Below are 22,746 nucleotides of genomic sequence, written 5' to 3' on the forward strand. Positions count from 1 at the left end.
AAAGTACAACATGTGACGAAAAAACAATGTCAGAATTACTTGGATATTCAAAACTTTCACAGAGTTATTCTCTGATAAAGTCAGACATACCAGATTTGACAAATCTGGCTTGGTCATTAAGGTACAAACATGCCCGGTCATTAAGGGGTTAAATTGGACAAACTGTGTTCCGTGTGATTAATCTACTGAAATACCCAAAAAACATTGTATTCATTGTCATTGTATTTGTAAGTCTATAGTTGATAATTTGCTTCTTGTAGTTGAGCGCACGGCTGGCGTATGGTTTAAACAAGTTGCCACACATCTGAAAGGCCTCATTGCCAACAAAAACAAAGGGCATTGGAGGTCCATCATTCCCAGATGTCATTGGTGAAGGTAATCCAAAGTTCTTCAATATGCTGGAGTCATTTGTTTGGCCAAATGACCCAACATCCACAGCAACAAATCGATATTCTGCATCTGCAATGGCTATAACAATAATGGAAAAGTACTTCTTGTAATTTAAGTACTCCGATCCAGTTCCTGAAGTCTTCTGTTTCCAAATATGTTTTCCATTCATAGCACCAACACAGTTTGGGAATTGCATGACCTCCAAAAACTTGTCTGCAACTTCCATTGCTGGGTAGAGGGATGCGGAATATAGTCATCACGTAGTACATCCCATAAGGCTTGGTATGTGTCCCGCACGATGTATGAAATAGTAGACTTCCCAAGTCTAAATTGAAAATGAAGGGATGAGAAGCTTTCTCCTGTTGCCAAAAACTTTAAAGGAAAAACAGAAATAAGAGAAAAATATATAAAACGCAGAATAAAACAATAAAAATTTAAGAAAACACAGTTGAAAGAATCAAACGTGTCATTATAGAAATATTCTTTGTCATTTATAATACATTGCTTTTCCTTCTTGCTGTAATTTCTCTTTGAAGATCTACAGCAAAATAGCACTGCCCATAAAATAAATCATTAAATAATGTTTTTTGTTTTAAAGATTTAAACTTACCACAGGGTAACGATTAGCCGGTCATCTGGTGGAATGCTCTTACGGAAGTGTCTTCTCTCTAAAGTCATTGCGAAACACGCTGCAGGAGATGGTCAAAACTTGAAACACTCATGCGCAGGTAGTCACTAAACTTGTCTGGATGTTCGCAGAGATTACGGTATAAGGTAGAATAAACACCGCTGGTCATCCTTGTCGAAGTTATGGAGTGGACCCAATATCTCCGTCGCCGTCTCTCCCTCTCCAAATTTCTCCTCCTCATCCTCAAGATCCACACATCAAAACTGAAAATTAGATAAGCAGGAAACATGTTGAAAGTGCAGAACAGGAAAATCTGGAGCAGAAACAGAATGTACTCTCCTCTGAAAATATCTTGTCCAGACTGAAGTTCTTGGAATTTGTTCTGGTTTTTATAGTCCTTCTAGACAAAACAATACAAACAAACTTATCCGTTACAACGGAGTATAACTGATGGCAAACTGAGAGAAAGTGTCCGTTTTTTTGACGGATCCGTTAAACTGATCAATCAAAAAACAAGATATTTTACATCACGTTGCAATCAGTGTGGCATCCGTCAAGCAGTGAACGAAGCCTAACTGATGCTAAATTTGTAACCTTATGTATTCGTAATACAAAAACTGTAGTATAAAAATTATACTGCAGTAACTTTAGACTAAAACTATAAAGCTACGCTATGTAAAATTTAGTGAACCAACTTAAAAAAAAAACCTGAATGTCCGTCACTAAGGGCCTGTTCACATCAGCGTTGCTCTTCCATTGGGGGGGGGGGGGTTCCGTCTGCGGTTTCCGTCGGGTTAACCCCTCAGCGGAAAGGCAAATTGAAACCTTAGCTTCCGTTTCCCTCATGGTTTCCGTCTGTCACCATTGTGACAGGGTTCCGTTGATTTGGACGGAATCAATAGCGAAGTCGACTGGTGACAGACGGAAACCATTAGCTAAGTTTCCATCACCATTGAGTTTAATGGTGAGGAAAACAGAAGCTGATGTTTACATTTGACATTCCACTGAGGGGTTAACCAGACGGAAACCTCCGACGGAACCCCTCAGCGGAAACTAACGCTGATGTGAATACACCCTAATGCTCCAATATGTCAGGAAAGAAAATGCAGTTGTGCAGGCCCAACGGGAAAATTTCTTCTGTTTCAAAAGGCGATTTATCAAGGCCACAAAATTAGGGAACCAGGAAGGGCCCAAACAGATCTGCTGGAAGCGAGGGTGTCCGTATTATACCAGGACAACACTTTCCCAGCGAAATTCCCCAAATGGCAAAGGTGCAGAGTGTGACCACTGTTTTGATCCCACAGGGGCTTTGCAAATGCAACATAGCGCCCAGAAACCAATTCAGCAAAATCTGCATTCCAAAAGCCAAATGGCGCTCCTTCCCTTCTGAGCCCTACTGTGTGCCAAAACAGCAGATTATGACCACATATGGGGTATTGCCGTACTTGGGAGAAATTGCTTTACAAATGTTGGGGTGCCTATTCTACCTTATTTGTTGAGAGAATTAAAAAATTTGAACTAAAGTTACATCTTATTGGGAAAAAATGTAACTTTTATTTTCACTGCCTAATTCTAATAAAATCGACGAAACACCTGTGGGGTCAAAATGCTCGCTACACCCCTAGATTAATTCCTCAAGGGGTGTAGTATCCCAAATGGAGTCACTTTTTGGTAATTTACACTGTTTTGGTCCCACAGGGGCTTTGAAAATGCGACATGGTGCAGAAAAACCAATCCAGCAAAATCTGTGCTCCAATAGCCAAATGGCGCTTATTCTATACTGAGCCCTGCCATGTGCACAAACTGCAGTTTTTGCCCACATATTTCCATACATCAGAGAAGTTGCTTTACAGGTTTTAGGGGGCTTGTTCTCCTTTATTCCTTGTGGACATTGGTGTTTTTTTTTAGCTAAAATTACATCTTATTGGAAAAAAAATTACATTTTTCATTTTCACGTCCAAATTCTAATAAAATCTATGAAACACATGTGGGGTCAAAATGCTCACTAAACCCCTAGATGAATTCCTTGTGGGGTGTAGTTTCCCAAATGGGGTATTTTGGGGGGTGTTTCTTTTGTTTTGGCACCACATGACCTCTTCAAACCTGACATGGTGCCTAAAGTATATTCTAACAAAAAGAAGGCCCCAAAATACACTAGGTGATCCTTTGCATATGAGGCCTGTCAGTCCATTAGCACACTAGGGCCACATGTTGGATATTTCTAAAAAGTGCAGAATCAGGGCAATAAATATTGAGTTGCATTTCTCAGGTAAAACCTTCTGTGTTACAGAAAAAAATTGATTAACCCCTTCAGGACACAGCCTGTTTTGGCCTTGTGGAAGCAGGCGATTTTTTCAAATCTGACATGTGTCACTTTATGTGGTAATAGCATGGCAATGCTTATACCTATCCAAGCGATTCAGAAATTGTTTTCTCGTTACATATTGTACTTTACGAATGTGAAAAAATTTGGTCGATAAATTCAGTATTTATTTGTTAAAAACACCAAAATTTAGAGAAAATTTGCAAAAAATTAAATTTTTCTAAATTTGAATGTATCTGCTTGCAAAACAGATAATACCACACAAACTCGTTACAAGTTAACATCCCCCATTTGTCTACTTTATATTTGCATAGTTTTTTGAACGTCCTTTTATTTTTCTAGGACGTTACAAGGCTTAGGGTATGTGCACACACACTAATTACGTCCGTAATTGACGGACGTATTTCGGCCGCAAGTGCCGGACCGAACACAGTGCAGGGAGCCGGGCTCCTAGCATCATACTTATGTACGATGCTAGGAGTCCCTGCCTCGCTGCAGGACAACTGTCCCGTACTTTAATCATGTTTTCAGTACGGGACAGTTGTCCTGCAGCGAGGCAGGGACTCCTAGCATCGTACATAACTATGATGCTAGGAGCCCGGCTCCCTGCACTGTGTTCGGTCCGGTACTTGCGGCCGAAATACGTCCGTCAATTACGGACGTAATTAGTGTGTGTGCACATACCCTTAGATCTTTAGCAGCAATTTCTCACATTTTCAAGAAATTTTCAGAACCTATTTTTTCATGGACCAGTTCAGTTCTGAAGTGGCTTTGAGGGATTTATATATTAGAAACTCCCCATAAATCACCCCATTTTAAAAACTTCACCCCTCAAAGTATTCAAAACAGCATTCAGAAAGTTTCTTAACCCTTTAGGCATTTCACAGGAATTAAAGCAAAGTAGAGGTGAAATTTACAAATGTAATTTTTTTTGCAGAACTTCATTTGTAATAGAAAAATTTCTGTAACAGAAGGTTTTACATGAGAAACACAACTCAATATTTATTGCCCAGATTCTGCAGTATTTAAAAATATACCACTTGTGGCCCTAGTGTCCCATTGGACTGAAACACCGGTCTCAGAAGCAAAGGAGCACCTAGAGGATTTTGAAGCCTCCTTTTTATTACAATATATTTTAGTGCACATGCTAGCTACGTTCTACGTCTGAAAAGACAGACTGTTTTCAGGAGAAAACAGCTGCGTCGTTTCAGACGTAAATGCTCCTCCTCGCATTATGCGAGGCGTCTTTGACGCTCGTAAATCTTGAGCTGCTCTTCATTGACTTCAATGAAGAATGGCTGAAATTACGTTGCAAAGAAGTGTCCTGCACTTCTTTGCCGAGGCAGTCATTTTACGCGTCGTCGTTTGACAGCTGTCAAACGACGACGCGTAAATGACAGGTCGTCTGCACAGTATGTCGGCAAACCCATTCAAATGAATGGGCAGATGTTTGCCGACGTATTGTAGCCCTATTTTCAGACGTAAAATGAGGCATAATACGCCTCGTTTACGTCTGAAAATAGGTCGTGTGAACCCAGCCTTAGGCTCCATGTCTGGTTTGAAGATGGTACCTAAACAGCGGAAACCCCCAAAAAGTGACCCCATTTTGGAAACTACACCCCTCAAGGAATTTATCTAGTTGTATAGTGAGCATTTTAAACCCACAGGTTTCTTGCTGAATTTATTGGCGTTAGTCTGTGAAAATGAAAATCTTCTGAAGAAACATAGACATTTTTAATTTTCGCAAGTAATAAAGGAGAAAAAGCACCCCAACATTTGTAAAGGAATTTATCCTGATTACTGCAATACCCCATATGTGGTCATAAACTTATATTTGAACACATTACAGCCCTCAGAAGGGAAGGAGCGCCATTTGGGTTTTGGAGCTCAAATTTTGCTATAATGGTTTTCGGTGCCATGTCGCATTTGCAACGCCCTGTAGGGACCAAAACAGCGGAAACCACCCAAAAGTGACATTCACTATCAGAATCCAAGAGAGCAAATGCCTCTTCAGTGGTATATAACTTGCGTGCCATTTTTTTTATGTATTTTTTTTTTTACTTATTTTTTGCAACAGTTTTAATAAAAGTAACAAAGAAAAAGTCCACTAATCCATTGATCAATAAATTTATGGACAACCCTAAGTCCCTGTTCACACTGAGTTTTTTGGCGTGGAAACCGCTCTGCAAAACTCTTAAAAAACCGCCCGAAAATGTCTCCCATTTATTTCAAAGGGAGTTGGACGAGCCTTTTTACCGTGAGCAAAAAAAACGCATCGCGGTAAAAAGAAGCGACATAACCTATCTTGAGGCGGTTTCCGCCTCCAAAACCCCATTTCAATCAGTCAGGAGGGTAAAGAAAACACCTCGACGAGTGTTTTGACGAGTTTTTGCAAAACCACTGTGCAAAAAACACCTGGAGCAGTTTTTGCAGGAGGAATTTTCCTCCTGCAAAAAACTCTGTGTGAACACAGCCTAACAATGAATCAATGTATTTAGAATTTACAGACGTGTAAAATATATGAAGAGATTTATATAAGTAAATGTGTGCATGAGTATATATTACATGTACGTATATATCTATATGATGTTATAGATATATAACATCCCTAATTATAAATTTTTTGTATTAACAAATTTCAAATATATGTCTATATATAATATATATTACGTGTGTATATGTGTATATATATGTGTATGCATATATATATATATATATATATATATATATATATGCACATATATAATATAGACATGTATATATATATATATATATATATATACACACACACACACACACACACACACACACACACACAGTATATAAATATATATATATAGCTATAATTTTATATATATATATATATATATATATATATATATATATATATATATATATATATATATATATATATATATACACTCACACATTATAAGCCCTAATTGATTATCAATTAACTAATTTATTGCCCTAATCTGAGTACTATCTACCTAAACTATAACTAGCTGCCTAAACTAAACTATCTATGTGGAGGTGTTTTTGTGTTTCACAGTCATTGTGTCTTTATACGAGACACACAGCAGCTGCTCGGCACAGCTTCTTCTCCCCCACTGTCTCAGAACGATCTGGCAGGGAGGGAGGAGAAACATTGTAACAAACAGCACGAAAGTTTGTTGCTGCAACAAACTTTGCTGTGAACACCATGATAGCTTTATCATGGTGATCACGTCATCGGGACCGACACCAATCCGGTCCTGATGTCTTATCTCAGGCCCCATGCACACGACCGTGCCCTCAATCACAGCCCGCGCTTGCGGGCACGGCTGGCCGCTGACTGACAGCCGCATTTTCGGGCCGTGCTCCCATACAAAGTATGGGAGCACGGCCCGCAAAATGCGAAAGAACGGACATGTTCCATAATTCCCGGAACATTTCCACGGCACTGACACCCTTCCGTGGTGCTACGGAAAGGTGTCAGTGTTCAATGAAAGTGAATGGCTCCGTTTTTGCGGACCGCAATTGCGGTCCGCAAAAACGGAGGTTTTTTGCTGTCGTGTGCATGGAGCCTCAGCACTTAGGCTGCTAGTAGCAGCGTGTGCTGAGAGATTCAGAGCACAGGGAGAGCGCTGTGCACTCTGTTCTCACAGCACGTGGATTAACGGGCTGCAGGACAAAAGCCCAGCACGGCAGCCCATTAATCTACGTGGGCTGGTCGTGAAGGGGTTAAATATGAATTTCTGCAAGAATTTTTTTTTGGGTAAATTTCACCTCTACATTGCTTTCATTCTTGTGAGAAGCCTAAAGGGTTAAGAAACTTTCTAAATGCTGTTTTGAATACCTTGAGGGGGTGAAGTTTTTAAAATGGGGTGACTTATGAGGGTTTTTATTGTATAGGCCCCTCAAAGCCACTTCAGAACTGAACTGGCACCTGTAAAAATAGTATTTTTACATTTTCTTGAAAACGGGAGAAATTTCTACTAAAGTTCTAAGCCTTGTAACGTCCTAGACAATGGCGGATTATAATATGGGCGGATCGGGCGGTCGCCCGGGGCCCGAGGCTGCCAGGGTGCCGCGCTGCCCGCTTCCAACTGAATCTGCGTCCGCAGGACGCAGATTCAGTTGGGTTGAATGCTGGAGCCTCGCCCCGGCATTCACTCTGCCGTGAGCGGCTCGGTGCAGGCAGGCGTGATGTAGTGATGTCATCGCGCCTGTCTGCATGGAGTCACTCACAGTACAGTGCAGAGGAGGAGAAGCATCCCCCACCGTCGTGGGAACCGGGATAGGTAAGTAATTATGTTTTCTTTTTTATTAGGTACGTACATATGGGGCATTATACTGTGTCAGCTATGGGGCATTATACTGTGTCAGTAAGGGTATGTTCACACGGCCTATTTACGGACGTAAATCGGGCGTTTTTGCCCCGAATTACGCCCGAAAATAGCGCCTCAATAGCGCTGACAAACATCTGCCCATTGAAAGCAATGGGCAGACGTTTGTCTGTTCACACGAGGCGTATATTTACGCGCCGCTGTCAAATGACGGCGCGTAAATAGACGCCCGCGTAGAAGAAGTGACCTGTCACTTCTTTGGCCGTAATTGGAGCCGCTATTCATTGACTCCAATGAATAGCAGCGCTAATTACGGCAGTAATTGACGCGGCGTTCAAGCGCCTGCATATGCCGGTACGGCTGAAATTACGGGGATGTTTTCAGGCTGAAACATCCCCGTAATTTCAGCCGTTACGGACCCCCGCCGTGTGAACATACCCTTATGGGGAATTATACTGTGTCAGTTATGGGGCATTATACTGTGTCAGCTATGGGGCATTATACTGTGTCAGCTATGGGGCATTATACTGTGTCAGCTATGGGGCATTATACTGTGTCAGCTATGGGGCATTATACTGTGTCACATCTATGGAGGCATGATACTGTGTTGCAGCTATGGAGGCATTAAACTGTGTCGCAGCTATGGGGAATTATACTGTGTCATAGCTATTATACTCTGTCACATCTATGGAGGCATTATACTGTGTCGCAGCTATGGAGGCATTATACTGTGTCGCAGCTATGGAGGCATTATACTGTGTCGCAGCTATGGAGGCATTATACTGTGTCGCAGCTATGGGGGCATTATACTGTGTTGCAGCTATGGGGAATTATACTGTGTCGTAGCTATGGAGGCATTATACTGTGTCGCAGCTATGGAGGCATTATACTGTGTCGCAGCTATGGAGGCATTATACTGTGTCGCAGCTATGGGGGCATTATACTGTGTTGCAACTATGGGGGCATTATACTGTGTCATAGCTATGGGGGCATTATACTGTGTCACATCTATGGAGGCATTATACTGTGTCGCAGCTATGGGGAATTATACTGTGTCGCAGCTATGGAGGCATTATACTGTGTCGCAGCTATGGAGGCATTATACTGTGTCGCCGCTATGGAGGCATTATACTGTGTCGCAGCTATGGAGGCATTATACTGTGTCGCAGCTATGGGGGCATTATACTGTGTTGCAGCTATGGGGGCATTATACTGTGTCATATCTATGGGGGCATTATACAGTGTCGCAGCTATGGAGGCATTATACTGTGTCGCAGCTATGGAGGCATTATACTGTGTCGCAGCTATGGAGGCATTATACTGTGTCGCAGCTATGGGGGCATTATACTGTGTTGCAGCTATGGGGAATTATACTGTGTCGTAGCTATGGAGGCATTATACTGTGTCGCAGCTATGGAGGCATTATACTGTGTCGCAGCTATGGAGGCATTATACTGTGTCGCAGCTATGGGGGCATTATACTGTGTCGCAGCTATGGGGAATTATACTGTGTCACATCTATGGAGGCATTATACTGTGTCGCAGCTATGGGGAATTATACTGTGTCGCAGCTATGGGGGCATTATACTGTGTCGCAGCTATGGAGGCATTATACTGTGTCGCAGCTATGGGGGCATTATACTGTGTCATAGCTATGGGGGCATTATACTGTGTCACATCTATGGAGGCATTATACTGTGTCGCAGCTATGGGGAATTATACTGTGTCGCAGCTATGGAGGCATTATACTGTGTCGCAGCTATGGAGGCATTATACTGTGTCGCAGCTAAGGGGGTATTATACTGTGTTGCAGCTATGGGGGCATTATACTGTGCCATAGCTATGGGGGCATTATACAGTGTTGCAGCTATGGAGGCATTATACTGTGTCGCAGCTATGGGGATATTATACTGTGTCGCAGCTATGGAGGCAATATACCATGTAGCAGCTATGGAGATATTATACTGTGTCGTAGCTATGGGGGCATTATACTGTGTCGCAGCTATGAAGGGCATTATACTGTGGGGGCAGCTACGGGGGACATTATACTGAGCAATTACAAGAGCTGCAGGTCCAAGGGGGGAGACGCTGTGTAGCACAATATACAAGGGGGGATTGTTGTATAGCACTATATAGAAGGGAGTGCTGTGTATCACTATATCTAAGGGGGATTGCTGTGTAGCACTATATACAAGAGGGGGAGGGCTATGTGATGCTATTTACAGAGGGGGAGGACTGTATAGCGCTATTTACAGGGGGCTGTGTGTGGTGCTATCTACAGTGTTTGACACAATTATATTCAGGGGCGCAGTCTATGGTGCTATAATATTTAGGGGCACAGTGTTTGTACTATTTTATTCAGGGGCTCAGTGTTTGGTGCTATTATATTTAGGGGCACAGTGTGTGGCACCATGATAATATTATCTTTGTTTATAGGTGTGGAAATGTTGGAAAAGTGAGGAGCCAAAGACATCTGAGTGGCAAATTCTGCAGAAATTGGTCATGGCCGGGAAAAGTCGTCATGAAGTCTGGACTGGATGGAGAAAAGGAAAAAAACTACGTCGTCACCTGTGAGTCACTAGATTTATAGACAATCTGTCATCTCTACTGACATGTTTATTATATGAAATCCTTGTATTTCACAAAGTCTTTGTGCAGTCCAGGACTGATAGACAAATAAGGGTATGTTCACACGGCCTATTTACGGACGTAATTCGGGCGTTTTTGCCTCGAATTACGCCTGAAAATAGCGCCTCAATAGCGCTGACAAACATCTGCCCATTGAAAGCAATGGGCAGACGTTTGTCTGTTCACACGAGGCGTATATTTACGCGCCGCTGTCAAATGACGGCGCGTAAATAGACGCCCGCGTAGAAGAAGTGACCTGTCACTTCTTTGGCCGTAATTGGAGCCGCTATTCATTGACTCCAATGAATAGCAGCGCTAATTACGGCAGTAATTGACGCGGCGTTCAAGCGCCTGCATATGCCGGTACGGCTGAAATTACGGGGGTGTTTTCAGGCTGAAACATCCCCGTAATTTCAGCCGTTACGGACCCCCGCCGTGTGAACATACCCTTATGGGGAATTATACTGTGTCAGTTATGGGGCATTATACTGTGTCAGCTATGGGGCATTATACTGTGTCAGCTATGGGGCATTATACTGTGTCAGCTATGGGGCATTATACTGTGTCAGCTATGGGGCATTATACTGTGTCACATCTATGGAGGCATGATACTGTGTTGCAGCTATGGAGGCATTAAACTGTGTCGCAGCTATGGAGGCATTATACTGTGTCGCAGCTATGGAGGCATTATACTGTGTCGCAGCTATGGGGCATTATACTGTGTCAGCTATGGTGCATTATACTGTGTCACATCTATGGGGCATTATACTGTGTCAGCTATGGGGCATTATACTGTGTCACATCTATGGAGGCATTATACTGTGTTGCAGCTATGGAGGCATTATACTGTGTCGCAGCTATGGGGAATTATACTGTGTCATAGCTATTATACTGTGTCACATCTATGGAGGCATTATACTGTGTCGCAGCTATGGAGGCATTATACTGTGTCGCAGCTATGGAGGCATTATACTGTGTCGCAGCTATGGAGGCATTATACTGTGTCGCAGCTATGGGGGCATTATACTGTGTTGCAGCTATGGGGAATTATACTGTGTCGTACCTATGGAGGCATTATACTGTGTCGCAGCTATGGAGGCATTATACTGTGTCGCAGCTATGGAGGCATTATACTGTGTCGCAGCTATGGGGGCATTATACTGTGTTGCAACTATGGGGGCATTATACTGTGTCATAGCTATGGGGGCATTATACTGTGTCACATCTATGGAGGCATTATACTGTGTCGCAGCTATGGGGAATTATACTGTGTCGCAGCTATGGAGGCATTATACTGTGTCGCAGCTATGGAGGCATTATACTGTGTCGCCGCTATGGAGGCATTATACTGTGTCGCAGCTATGGAGGCATTATACTGTGTCGCAGCTATGGGGGCATTATACTGTGTTGCAGCTATGGGGGCATTATACTGTGTCTTATCTATGGGGGCATTATACAGTGTCGCAGCTATGGAGGCATTATACTGTGTCGCAGCTATGGAGGCATTATACTGTGTCGCAGCTATGGAGGCATTATACTGTGTCGCAGCTATGGGGGCATTATACTGTGTTGCAGCTATGGGGAATTATACTGTGTCGTAGCTATGGAGGCATTATACTGTGTCGCAGCTATGGAGGCATTATACTGTGTCGCAGCTATGGAGGCATTATACTGTGTCGCAGCTATGGGGGCATTATACTGTGTCGCAGCTATGGGGAATTATACTGTGTCACATCTATGGAGGCATTATACTGTGTCGCAGCTATGGGGAATTATACTGTGTCGCAGCTATGGGGGCATTATACTGTGTCGCAGCTATGGAGGCATTATACTGTGTCGCAGCTATGGGGGCATTATACTGTGTCATAGCTATGGGGGCATTATACTGTGTCACATCTATGGAGGCATTATACTGTGTCGCAGCTATGGGGAATTATACTGTGTCGCAGCTATGGAGGCATTATACTGTGTCGCAGCTATGGAGGCATTATACTGTGTCGCAGCTAAGGGGGTATTATACTGTGTTGCAGCTATGGGGGCATTATACTGTGCCATAGCTATGGGGGCATTATACAGTGTTGCAGCTATGGAGGCATTATACTGTGTCGCAGCTATGGGGATATTATACTGTGTCGCAGCTATGGAGGCAATATACCATGTAGCAGCTATGGAGATATTATACTGTGTCGTAGCTATGGGGGCATTATACTGTGTCGCAGCTATGAAGGGCATTATACTGTGGGGGCAGCTACGGGGGACATTATACTGAGCAATTACAAGAGCTGCAGGTCCAAGGGGGGAGACGCTGTGTAGCACAATATACAAGGGGGGATTGTTGTATAGCACTATATAGAAGGGAGTGCTGTGTATCACTATATCTAAGGGGGATTGCTGTGTAGCACTATATACAAGAGGGGGAGGGCTATGTGACGCTATTTACAGAGGGGGAGGACTGTATAGCGCTATTTACAGGGGGCTGTGTGTGGTGCTATCTACAGTGTTTGACACAATTATATTCAGGGGCGCAGTCTATGGTGCTATAATATTTAGGGGCACAGTGTTTGTACTATTTTATTCAGAGGCTCAGTGTTTGGTGCTATTATATTTAGGGGCACAGTGTGTGGCACCATGATAATATTATCTTTGTTTATAGGTGTGGAAATGTTGGAAAAGTGAGGAGCCAAAGACATCTGAGTGGCAAATTCTGCAGAAATTGGTCATGGCCGGGAAAAGTCGTCATGAAGTCTGGACTGGATGGAGAAAAGGAAAAAAACTACGTCGTCACCTGTGAGTCACTAGATTTATAGACAATCTGTCATCTCTACTGACATGTTTATTATATGAAATCCTTGTATTTCACAAAGTCTTTGTGCAGTCCAGGACTGATAGACAAATAAGGGTATGTTCACACGGCCTATTTACGGACGTAATTCGGGCGTTTTTGCCTCGAATTACGCCCGAAAATAGCGCCTCAATAGCGCTGACAAACATCTGCCCATTGAAAGCAATGGGCAGACGTTTGTCTGTTCACACGAGGCGTATATTTACGCGCCGCTGTCAAATGACGGCGCGTAAATAGACGCCCGCGTCAAAGAAGTGACCTGTCACTTCTTTGGCCTTAATTGGAGCCGTTATTCATTGACTCCAATGAATAGCAGCGCTAATTACGGCCGTAATGGACGCGGTGTTCAAGCGCCTGCACATGCCGTTACGGCTGAAATTACGGGGATGTTTTCAGGCTGAAACATCCCCGTAATTTCAGCCGTAACGGACGCCCTCGTGTGAACATACCCTAAGTGTTACTATTCCCCTTGTCAGGAGAATGTGTCCCTACATACTGTCAGCGATGGTTGGAGACTGTCAGTATGTGGGGACACAGCCTTTTGACAAGGGGAGTAGTAACACCCATTTGTTAATGTCTGGACAAAAAGGAAGTGTTAACAATAGTTACAGGGCGGCGGTGGAGAAGGGGGGCCCAACTATGGGTAACAGCCCAGGGCCTATGGTCTACTTAATCCGCCACTGGTCCTAGAAAAATAAAAGGATGTTCAAAAAAAGATGCCAATCTAGACATATGGTAAATGTTAATTAGCATTTATTTAGTGTGGTATTACTATCTGTCTTAGCGCGCAAAAAGTCCACGTGTCATCGGCATATTATGCGTGGCTGCGAGATTTTCGCACAGCCGCCATCATTATGACACTCTGTTTTTATGTTTGTAAGGGTATGTGCACACGCTAGCTTCCTTTTATGTCTGAAAAGACAGACTGTTTTCAGGAGAAAACAGCTGTGTCGTTTCAGACGTAAAAGCTCCTCCTCGCATTATGCGAGGCGTCTTTGACGCTCGTAAATCTTGAGCTGCTCTTCATTGACTTCAATGAAGAATGGCTGAAATTACGTTGCAAAGAAGTGTCCTGCACTTCTTTGCCGAGGCAGTCATTTTACGCGTCGTCGTTTGACAGCTGTCAAACGACGACGCATAAATGACAGGTTGTCTGCACAGTACGTCGGCAAACCCATTCAAATGAATGGGCAGATGTTTGCCGACGTATTGTAGCCCTATTTTCAGACGTAAAACGAGGCATAATACGCCTCGTTTATGTCTGAAAATAGGTCGTGTGAACCCAGCCTAAACAGAAAAGCACGTGGTGCTTTTCTGTTTTCATTCATAGTTTTGACTACTGTAGCGCTCATCACGCGCGGCACACGGAAGTGCGCCCGTGTGCCGTGCGCAGTTTTCACGCATCCATTGACTTCAATGGGTGCGTGATGTGCGAAAAACGGGCAAATATAGGACGTGTCGTGCGTTTCACTGACAGTCTGAACGGCCCCATTCATTAACATAGATCCGTGCGACGCGCGTGATTTTTTACGCGCTTAGCACGGACGTATTATACGTTCGTCTGAATAAGCCCTTACAAGCAGGTAGATTTAAATTTAGAAAAATGCAAATTTTTGCAATTTTTCTCTAAATTGTGGTGTTTTTCACAATTAAATACTTAAAAGAGGCTCTGTCACCACATTATAAGTGCCCTATCTCCTACATGAGGAGATTGGCGCTGTAATGTAGATGACAGCAGTGCTTTTTATTTAAAAAAAACGATCTATTTTTACCACTTTATTAGTGATTTTGGTTTATGCTAATGAGTTGCTTAATGCCCAACTGGGCGTGTTTTTACTTTTGACTAAGTGGGCGTTGTACAGGGGAGTGTATGACGCTGACCAATCAGCCTCATGCACTCCTCTCCATTCATTTACACAGCAGCATCGCGTTCTTACTAGAACACGACCTGCAGCCACATACACAGATATTAACGTTAATCAAGTGTCCTGATAACGAATATACATTACCTCCAGCCAGGACGTCATGTGTATTCAGAATCCTGACACTTCTGAATCTTTTCTGTGAGCTTTCCAGTAAGGGAAACGAAATCTCGTTTACCTCGAAATCTCGCGAGATTATGCGTGGCTTGCTGGAATCTCACAGAAAAGATTCAGAAATGTCAGGATTCTGAATACACATGACGTCCAGGCTGGAGGTAATGTATATTCATTATCAGGACACTTGATTAACGTTAATGTCTGTGTATGTGGCTGCACATCATGTTCTAGTAAGAACGCGATGCTGCTGTGTAAATGAATGAAGAGGAGTGTATGACGCTGACTGGTCACTGATTGGTCAGCGTCATACACTCTGTACAACGCCCACTTGGTTGAAAGTAAAAACACGCCCACTTAGCTATTAAGAAACTCATTAGCATAAAGCTAAAAATCGCTAATAAAGTGGTTTCAAATAGATCTGTTTTCTAAATAAAAAGCATTACTGTCACCTACATTATAGCGCCGATCTCCTTATGTAGGAGACAGGGCACTAATAATGTGGTGACAGAGCCTCTTTAATGTATGGACCAAAATTTGCCACAAACTTAGAGTACAATGTGTCACGAGAAAATAATCTCAGAATTGCTTGGATAGGTAAAAAGCATTCCAAAGTTACCACATAAAGTGACACATGTCATAATAAAGCTCCGTCAGGAAGGTTAAAAGTGGCTGCAGCGAGAAGGGATTAAAAACCAACACTGAGCGTGACCTAGCGTCTTCCCAGCTACTCCCTCCTTACAGGTGTTGTGGCCCTAATATTAGCAATGCCGCCAAATTCTTTCAAAGAAAATGAGCTGATCCTCCTATAAAGCCCCATTTCACCACTACATCACGTTCTGTCAAGTCACTGGTTCCATTAGCTACTATCGCCACCTAGTGATACAACATCACTGCACACCCTCACTCGGCTGACGTCACTTAGCCGGGTCACTCTAGCGCAAGTGTCAAGACTCTATGGTAGTAAATAAGACCCAGAAGCTTATGTACGGAAGTGCGCCATGCCACGCCGGAAATTGTTGGTGATTGGTGTCGGAGCCGCTTATGGAAGTCACACGTGTGGTCTGTATCGCTGTGTAGAGGGGAGAACATGTCCGCGGCGCTACTCAGGAAAGGACTGGAGATACTGGGCCCTGTTTCCAGGGGTGAGAATTGTTTGTATGTGGAGAGCAGCCTAGCGACGGCACATAACTGCCCTGATCTATACTGGGGTATATAGCACCGATCTGCGACCTGTTCTCCAGTTAATATGAAACTGCAATTCACAGCATACCATATTATCTGCAAGAGAGCATGCTGGGATTTGTGTCTCCGCAGCACTTGTGACACTACATCATTGTTATATTGGACTTATTTTTGTATTACATTGGTTTCGTTTAACCATGCTATACGGCTACATTCACACGACAGTGAAAAACGGCCGATCTTTGAACGGTCGTCAATGATTTTCTATGGGTGTATTTACACTGCCGTTTTTTAACGGCCCGTGAATATTGGCCGTCAAAAAAATAGGACATGTCCTATGTTTGGCCGTTTAGACGGCCCACATAGAAGTCAATGGCTCCATTTTTAACCGCTGTGAATACATGTAAGGGTCTGTTCACATTGCTGTTCATTTCCGTTCCGGGGTTCCGTCTGAGGTTTCTGTCGGGTGAACCCCGCAACGGAAACCTCCGATGGAACCCTGGAATGGAAACGAACGGTGATGTGAACAGGCCCTAACAGCCGTTAAAAACGGATCTATCACATGGTGGTTCAAGAGGCAAGGGAATTATTGGTTCCCTTGTTGGCTATTGGCGGCGTGATGACACATACTCACCGATGCAGCGCCGTCCTCTATAGGTGTGGTCTCTAGTCTCACGGGTTCTGCGAAGGTGACAAGAGGATGTCATCGCGCTGCCTTCGCAGAACTCGTGAAGACTAGAGACCCCATATGAAGTAGGCAGCGCTGCATCAGTGAGCGTGTAGGGCATTCAGGCGGAATTATATGTCGGGTATTGTGCTCACTACAAGGGTAGTGTGGCGCTAGTACAGGGGGCATTGTTGTCAACTGCAGCATATTTTACGGGGCTGTCCTAAGTTTAGGCTCTGTTCACATCTGCGTCGGGGTCCCGTTCTGACTTTCCGCCGGAGGTTTCTGTCAGAACGGGACCCTGAGCAGACACAAACTGACACCGACAGAAACCAGAGGTTTCCGTTTCCATCACCATTAATTTCCGTGGTTTCCGTTTGTCTCTTTTGTGCACCGGATCCATCGTTTTGCCGGAAGCAATAGCTTATTCGGTGCACAAAACAGACAAACGGAAACCACCGTCTCCGTTGAAATCGATGGTGATGGAAATGGAAACCTCTGGTGTCGGTTTGTGTCTGCTCAGGGTGGCTTTCTGACGGAAACCTCAGACTGAACGTCAGAAAGGGACCCCGACGCAGATGTGAACAGAGCTATACAGAACCAGTACCGGAAGATTACTACAGGGAGGGGGTGGTGCCTTCTCCGGAGAGCTGTGTGTGTGTGTGTGGCATCATCTACAGGGGGGCTGTATAACAATCATGACAATGACCTTCTTTTTGTTGTTTTCAGGGGGTTGGGACAAAAAAGCCTGACAAATGAAATTCAGTTTTTTTTAATGGCCATGCAAAACGGATATCAAATAGATAGATTGTGAAAGTGATTTAAAGGAACAGTGTCATCACAAATAATTTTTTTTATATGTTAAAGATGTTAGTGCTTTAATAAAAACGTTTATATTCATTTGTGTGTTTGTGTTTTACTGTTTCTTATTTTTACACTTTTTCTTCCCTATGGGGGCTGCCATTTTTTGTTCCATTTCTGTGTGTGTCGATTAACGACACACACAGACATGGAATACGGCAGCCACAGTCCCATAGGGACTGTGAACGGCTCCCGTCCCATTGACTGCCGTGTACGGCGTCTGTGTGGGAACTGCGCATGCGCCGCTCCCACACAGTCCTATTCGAAATTGGCGCCGTCCGGCGCCATTTTCCTGTGGACCGGAAGTCGCGGCCGGACAGTAATATTACTACTTCCGGTCGCGGCTTCCGGACTTGTGCACATGGAACAGCGGCAGCAAACGGAGCGGACGGGCCGGAGGGAGCCGCGGCGGCAGGAGCAGGTAAGATATTTCAATGTATGTTAGTGTTTGTGTGTGTTTACTACTGTATGTAAACCTACTACACTGTGGGTTACCTCAAAAAATGGCGACACACAGTGTAGGAGGTTAAACCTTTCAAACCCCTCGTTTATCCCGGCACTAGCCAGGATAAAGGAGGGGGGGATGCTGAGAGCTCACTAGAGCGAGGGCTTTTAACCCAATGTTGCAATGCTGCAATTTTGGGAACTAGCTCCATCTAGTGACCAAAAATGGGTAGTATTATAAATTAGAAAAAATTTATAATATTTCCTGACTCGCGAAAAAAATAAAAAAAATTTGAACAATGTTTAATCACCCACACACTAAATGTTTAATTTTTAAAAAAAAAACATGTTTTTCTGGCAACACATTCCCTTTAAATGTTTAGATTCATTTTGTGCACCGTCCAACTTGGTTGTTTTGTAGTGAATAAGAAAGTCATTGACCCTTTAAGGCTCTATTCACACGACCGGGTCCGAGTGTCGATCGATAAAAACGTCAGTTTTTCTCGGCCGTTTTGCATCCGTTCCGGGCCAAGTTTTTCGGGCCAACGGACGATTTTGACCCGTTTTGCATCCTTTTTTTTTTTTTTTTTTTTTCCCTGTCCGTTTTAAAATTGGATGAATTTCATTTGTACATTTTTTTCAACACACTGCCCTCTGTAGATAATGCCCCACGCTGCCCTCTGTAGATAATGCCCCACGCTGCCCTCTGTAGATAATGCCCACGCTGCCCTCTGTAGATAATGCCACACAGACACCCTTGTACATAGTCACCCCCAATAGATAGCACCCCCCCCTACTTTCCTGTAGAGGACGGCTCCAGGAGACGTCCCTCACTTCACTGTCCATATATGTTCCGTTTTAGTTAAACTGTTAGTGTATAAATGATTAAACATTGTTATAATTTTTTTTTTATTTTTTCACAAGTCAGGAAATATTATAAATTAGATTCTAATTTATAACATTTCCCTGTGCTGATCACTAGAGGGAGCAATTCCCAAAATTTCAGCATTTGCATGTGGTAAAGCAACCACATTGCTTTATGCTGCAAATTTGGTGTAAACACACACGCTCTAGTGAGCTCACAGAATCTCCCCCTCACTTATCCTGGCTAGTGCCAGGAGAAAGGAGGGGATTGAATGTTCAAGCCTCCTACACTGTGCCGCCATTTTTTGAGCGAATACAGTGTAGTAGGCTTACATACAGTGGTAATCACACACTAAAACACGTACATACACAGACATAACTTACCTGCTCCTGCTGCCGCCGCTCCCTCCGGTCCGTACGCTCTGTCTGCTCCCTCCGCTCCTAGTGCTTGCTTCAGAACACATGTCCGGAAGCTGCAACCGGAAGTAGTCATCTTGCTGTCCGGCCGCGGCTTCCGGTCCACAAGAAAATGGCGCCTGATGGCGCTCGGTCGAAGACCTTCCATTTGGACTGTGTGGGAGCGGCGCATGCGCCGTTCCCACGCAGACGGCGTACACCATAGTGAATGCGAACGGTTCCCGTTCGCATTCTCTATGAGGATGTATGTGCCGTATTCCATCTCTGTATGTGTCGTTAATCGACATACAGAGATGAAGAAAAAAAATGGCAGCCCCCATAGTGAAGAAAAAGTTTGAAAAAATAAAAGCAAAACACAAACACACAAATAAATATTTTTTAAAAAAAATAAAACACGAACAGCAAATTGATCTAAAAATTATTTTTTTCGCGGCACCCTTCCTTTAAGTGCTGCATGGCGCTACACCGCGGCGACGGCTAACTGTGCAGAGTGTCTGCCCAGCTCTCTGTGTTGCCGATCAGCGGCCCATCGACAATGTCCTCTGGGCTGCCATGTACGGAATTTATGAGGACCAGGAAAAAAATCAACACGTTAAAAAAAAGTTCCAGATCTTAGAATATGGCGATGCAAAATGTGCAGTGTTCCAAAAGCGGATTAAATTGGGCACCATTTAGCAGTGTGACACTGCCCACACATCTATGAATTATTTATTTACCACATTATTATGCCCTGATGTACTTCAGAGTTTACATATGCCCCCACATTATAAACTGAAATACCAGCAAAACGCCAAACAGAACTACTACCAAGCTGAATCGCTGCTCCCTCCCTTCTCAGCCCTGCAGCGTGCCCAACAGCAGTTTACGTCCACCGATATGGCATCACCATAGCCGGGAGAACCCGGTTAATATTTTAAGGTATTTGTCTTCAGTGGCACAAACTGGGCATAATTTATAGTGCTCTGAAATGGTAAATCAGTGGAAAATTAAAATTTTCGCTCTGCACCATCCGCTGCGCATTAACCTCTTTGCGCACCACGACATAGCATGTTGTGTTGTGGGGGGGTAATATATGGAGCGGGCTCACGCTCTGAGCCAGTGCCATACGCTGTCCGCTGTGTATTACAGCTGACACGCATGACTAACGGTCAGGAACAGCGGTCGCGCTGTTACAGGAGAGTGTAAAAATGACAATATACTGCAATACATTAATATTGCAGTGTATTGTACCAGCTATCTACTGATTGCTGGTCCAAGTCCCTTATAGGGACTAATAAAATATGTATAAAAAAAAAAAAGTTAATAATTATTAGTTGAAAAAATATTTCAAGTACAAAAAAAAACCTTTTCACTTTTTTTTGGTCTAAAGTGATGTAAAAATGTAAAAAAAAAAGCCACTAAATTGGTATCGCTGTGTCTATAAAGTCCAAACTATTACAATATACCATTATTTAACTCGCAAGGTAAACGCGGGGAGGGAAAAAGAAAATTCAAAAAATGGTTGTCCGGAAAGGGTTAATTACTTTCTAATGAAAAAACCATTTATGACTATGTGGGGTATTGCCATACTCGATAGAAATTGCTTTACAAATGTTGGGGTGCTTTTTCCTCCTTTATCCTTTGTGAAATTGAAAAAATGCAACATTTTAGTGGAAATAATGTTGATATTCATTTTCACTGCCTAATTCTAATTCTGCAAAAAACCTGTGGGGTCTAAATGCTCACTATACCCCTAGATCGATTCCTTCAGTTTTGTAGTTTCCCAAATGGGGTAACTTTTGGGTGGTTTTCACTGCTTTGGCCTTTCAGAGGCTTTGCAAATGCGACATGGCATCCGAAAACCAATTCAGCTAAATTTGAGCTCCAAAAGCCAAATAGCGCTCCTTCATTTGCAAGACCCGCTGTGGGTCCAAACTGCAATTTATTACCACATATGGCATATTTATGTAATCGGGAGATATTGTTTTACAAATGTTGGGGTGCTTTTTCTCCTTTATTCCTTGTAAAAATTAAAAATGGCTAAGTTTTTTTCAGAGAAAGGGGTGTAGTTTCCAAAATGGGGTAATTTTTGGGGGGGTTTCCACTATTTTGGACCCTCCGGTGCATTGAAAACGCGACACGGCACTGAAAACTGTTCCAGCAAAATCAAAAATCCAAATGGTGCTCTGTCCCTTCTGAGCCCTGCTGTGGGTCCAAACAGCAGTTCATTACCACATATGGGCAGTGGCGGATTATCATTAGGGCGGTTCGGGTGGCTGCCCGGGGCCAAAGGCTCCCAGGGGGCCCGAACCCCCTCATGCCCGGTGGCGTCGCTAGCACCAAAGGGAGCCCCGGTGCCAGGACCGCACCTGTCATGAGGCGAAGTGAGCTTCGCTCCTACTTAGCAGCCATGGTCTGTACTGAAACTCCCCCTCCAGCCCCCCTTCCCTGCTCTACAAATCTCTCCTCCTGCTGCTAGCAGTCAGGACATGGGGGAGGGGAGGCTGTTTGCGGGCTCTGTCGGGCTGTGAGCAGAAGAAACGCTGAGTGAAGGCTCCCACCACATCAACCTGCTGAACGGCCCTTCACAAATATCCTACATAAAAGGTAAGTGCATGTGTGTTTACAATGTGTACTTTATATGTGTATAATGTGCATACTCATGTGTGTCTGCGATGTGTACATGTGTGTATATATATCGTGTGTGTGTGTGTGTGTGTGTGTGTGTATATATATATATATATATATATCTCTGCAGAAAAAAGCACCATTTCCTGTATTTTTACTGCAGAAAATGGTGCGTATTTTGCGGCGTTTTTCTCAATGTTGGGGGATGGTGACATCTCCTCTGAAAAAACGCAGCAATTCTGTCCGTTTTCCGCAGCAGGAATTGACATGCTGCAGTACGAGAAATACGCACCGCAGGACAAAATGTCTGGTCGGAAATTTTACGCAGCGTCTGGATGAGATTTGGTAAATTCACTCACTTTGCCACTACTGTATTTTGCGTATTTTCCTGGCGGAAAATACGCAGCAATTCTGTTAAGTGTGGAGAAGCCCTAATACAGTAGCAGCACAGTAGATTAGATGTGAACAATTCTCATCCACACGCTGCGTAAATAAGTGGGGAAAAGAAGCTCAGAAATTGACCTGC

The 22,746-nt window shown here is 43.6% G+C and overlaps 1 protein-coding gene and 1 long non-coding RNA gene across 2 annotated transcripts in view; one reads left to right on the top strand and one right to left on the bottom strand.

The window, feature by feature from the left end:
• Nucleotides 1-16,321, bottom strand: LOC142658011 (uncharacterized). The gene is made up of 3 exons (XR_012850015.1): nt 15,918-16,321; nt 1,001-1,281; nt 1-762 (listed from the first exon to the last, which is right to left on the bottom strand). It is a non-coding gene; the product is annotated as an uncharacterized LOC142658011 (long non-coding RNA).
• LOC142658010 (active regulator of SIRT1-like) overlaps nt 16,111-22,746 on the top strand; it is a 19,579-nt gene continuing 12,943 nt past the window's right edge. The window contains exon 1 of the mRNA XM_075833650.1: nt 16,111-16,320. Within this exon, the coding sequence (XP_075689765.1) occupies nt 16,266-16,320 (55 nt within the window). The 5' untranslated portion in view covers nt 16,111-16,265. The remainder of the gene's footprint in view (nt 16,321-22,746) is intronic.

The sequence above is a fragment of the Rhinoderma darwinii genome, chromosome 7 (genome assembly GCF_050947455.1).
Source record: "Rhinoderma darwinii isolate aRhiDar2 chromosome 7, aRhiDar2.hap1, whole genome shotgun sequence".
NCBI lineage: Eukaryota > Metazoa > Chordata > Amphibia > Anura > Rhinodermatidae > Rhinoderma > Rhinoderma darwinii.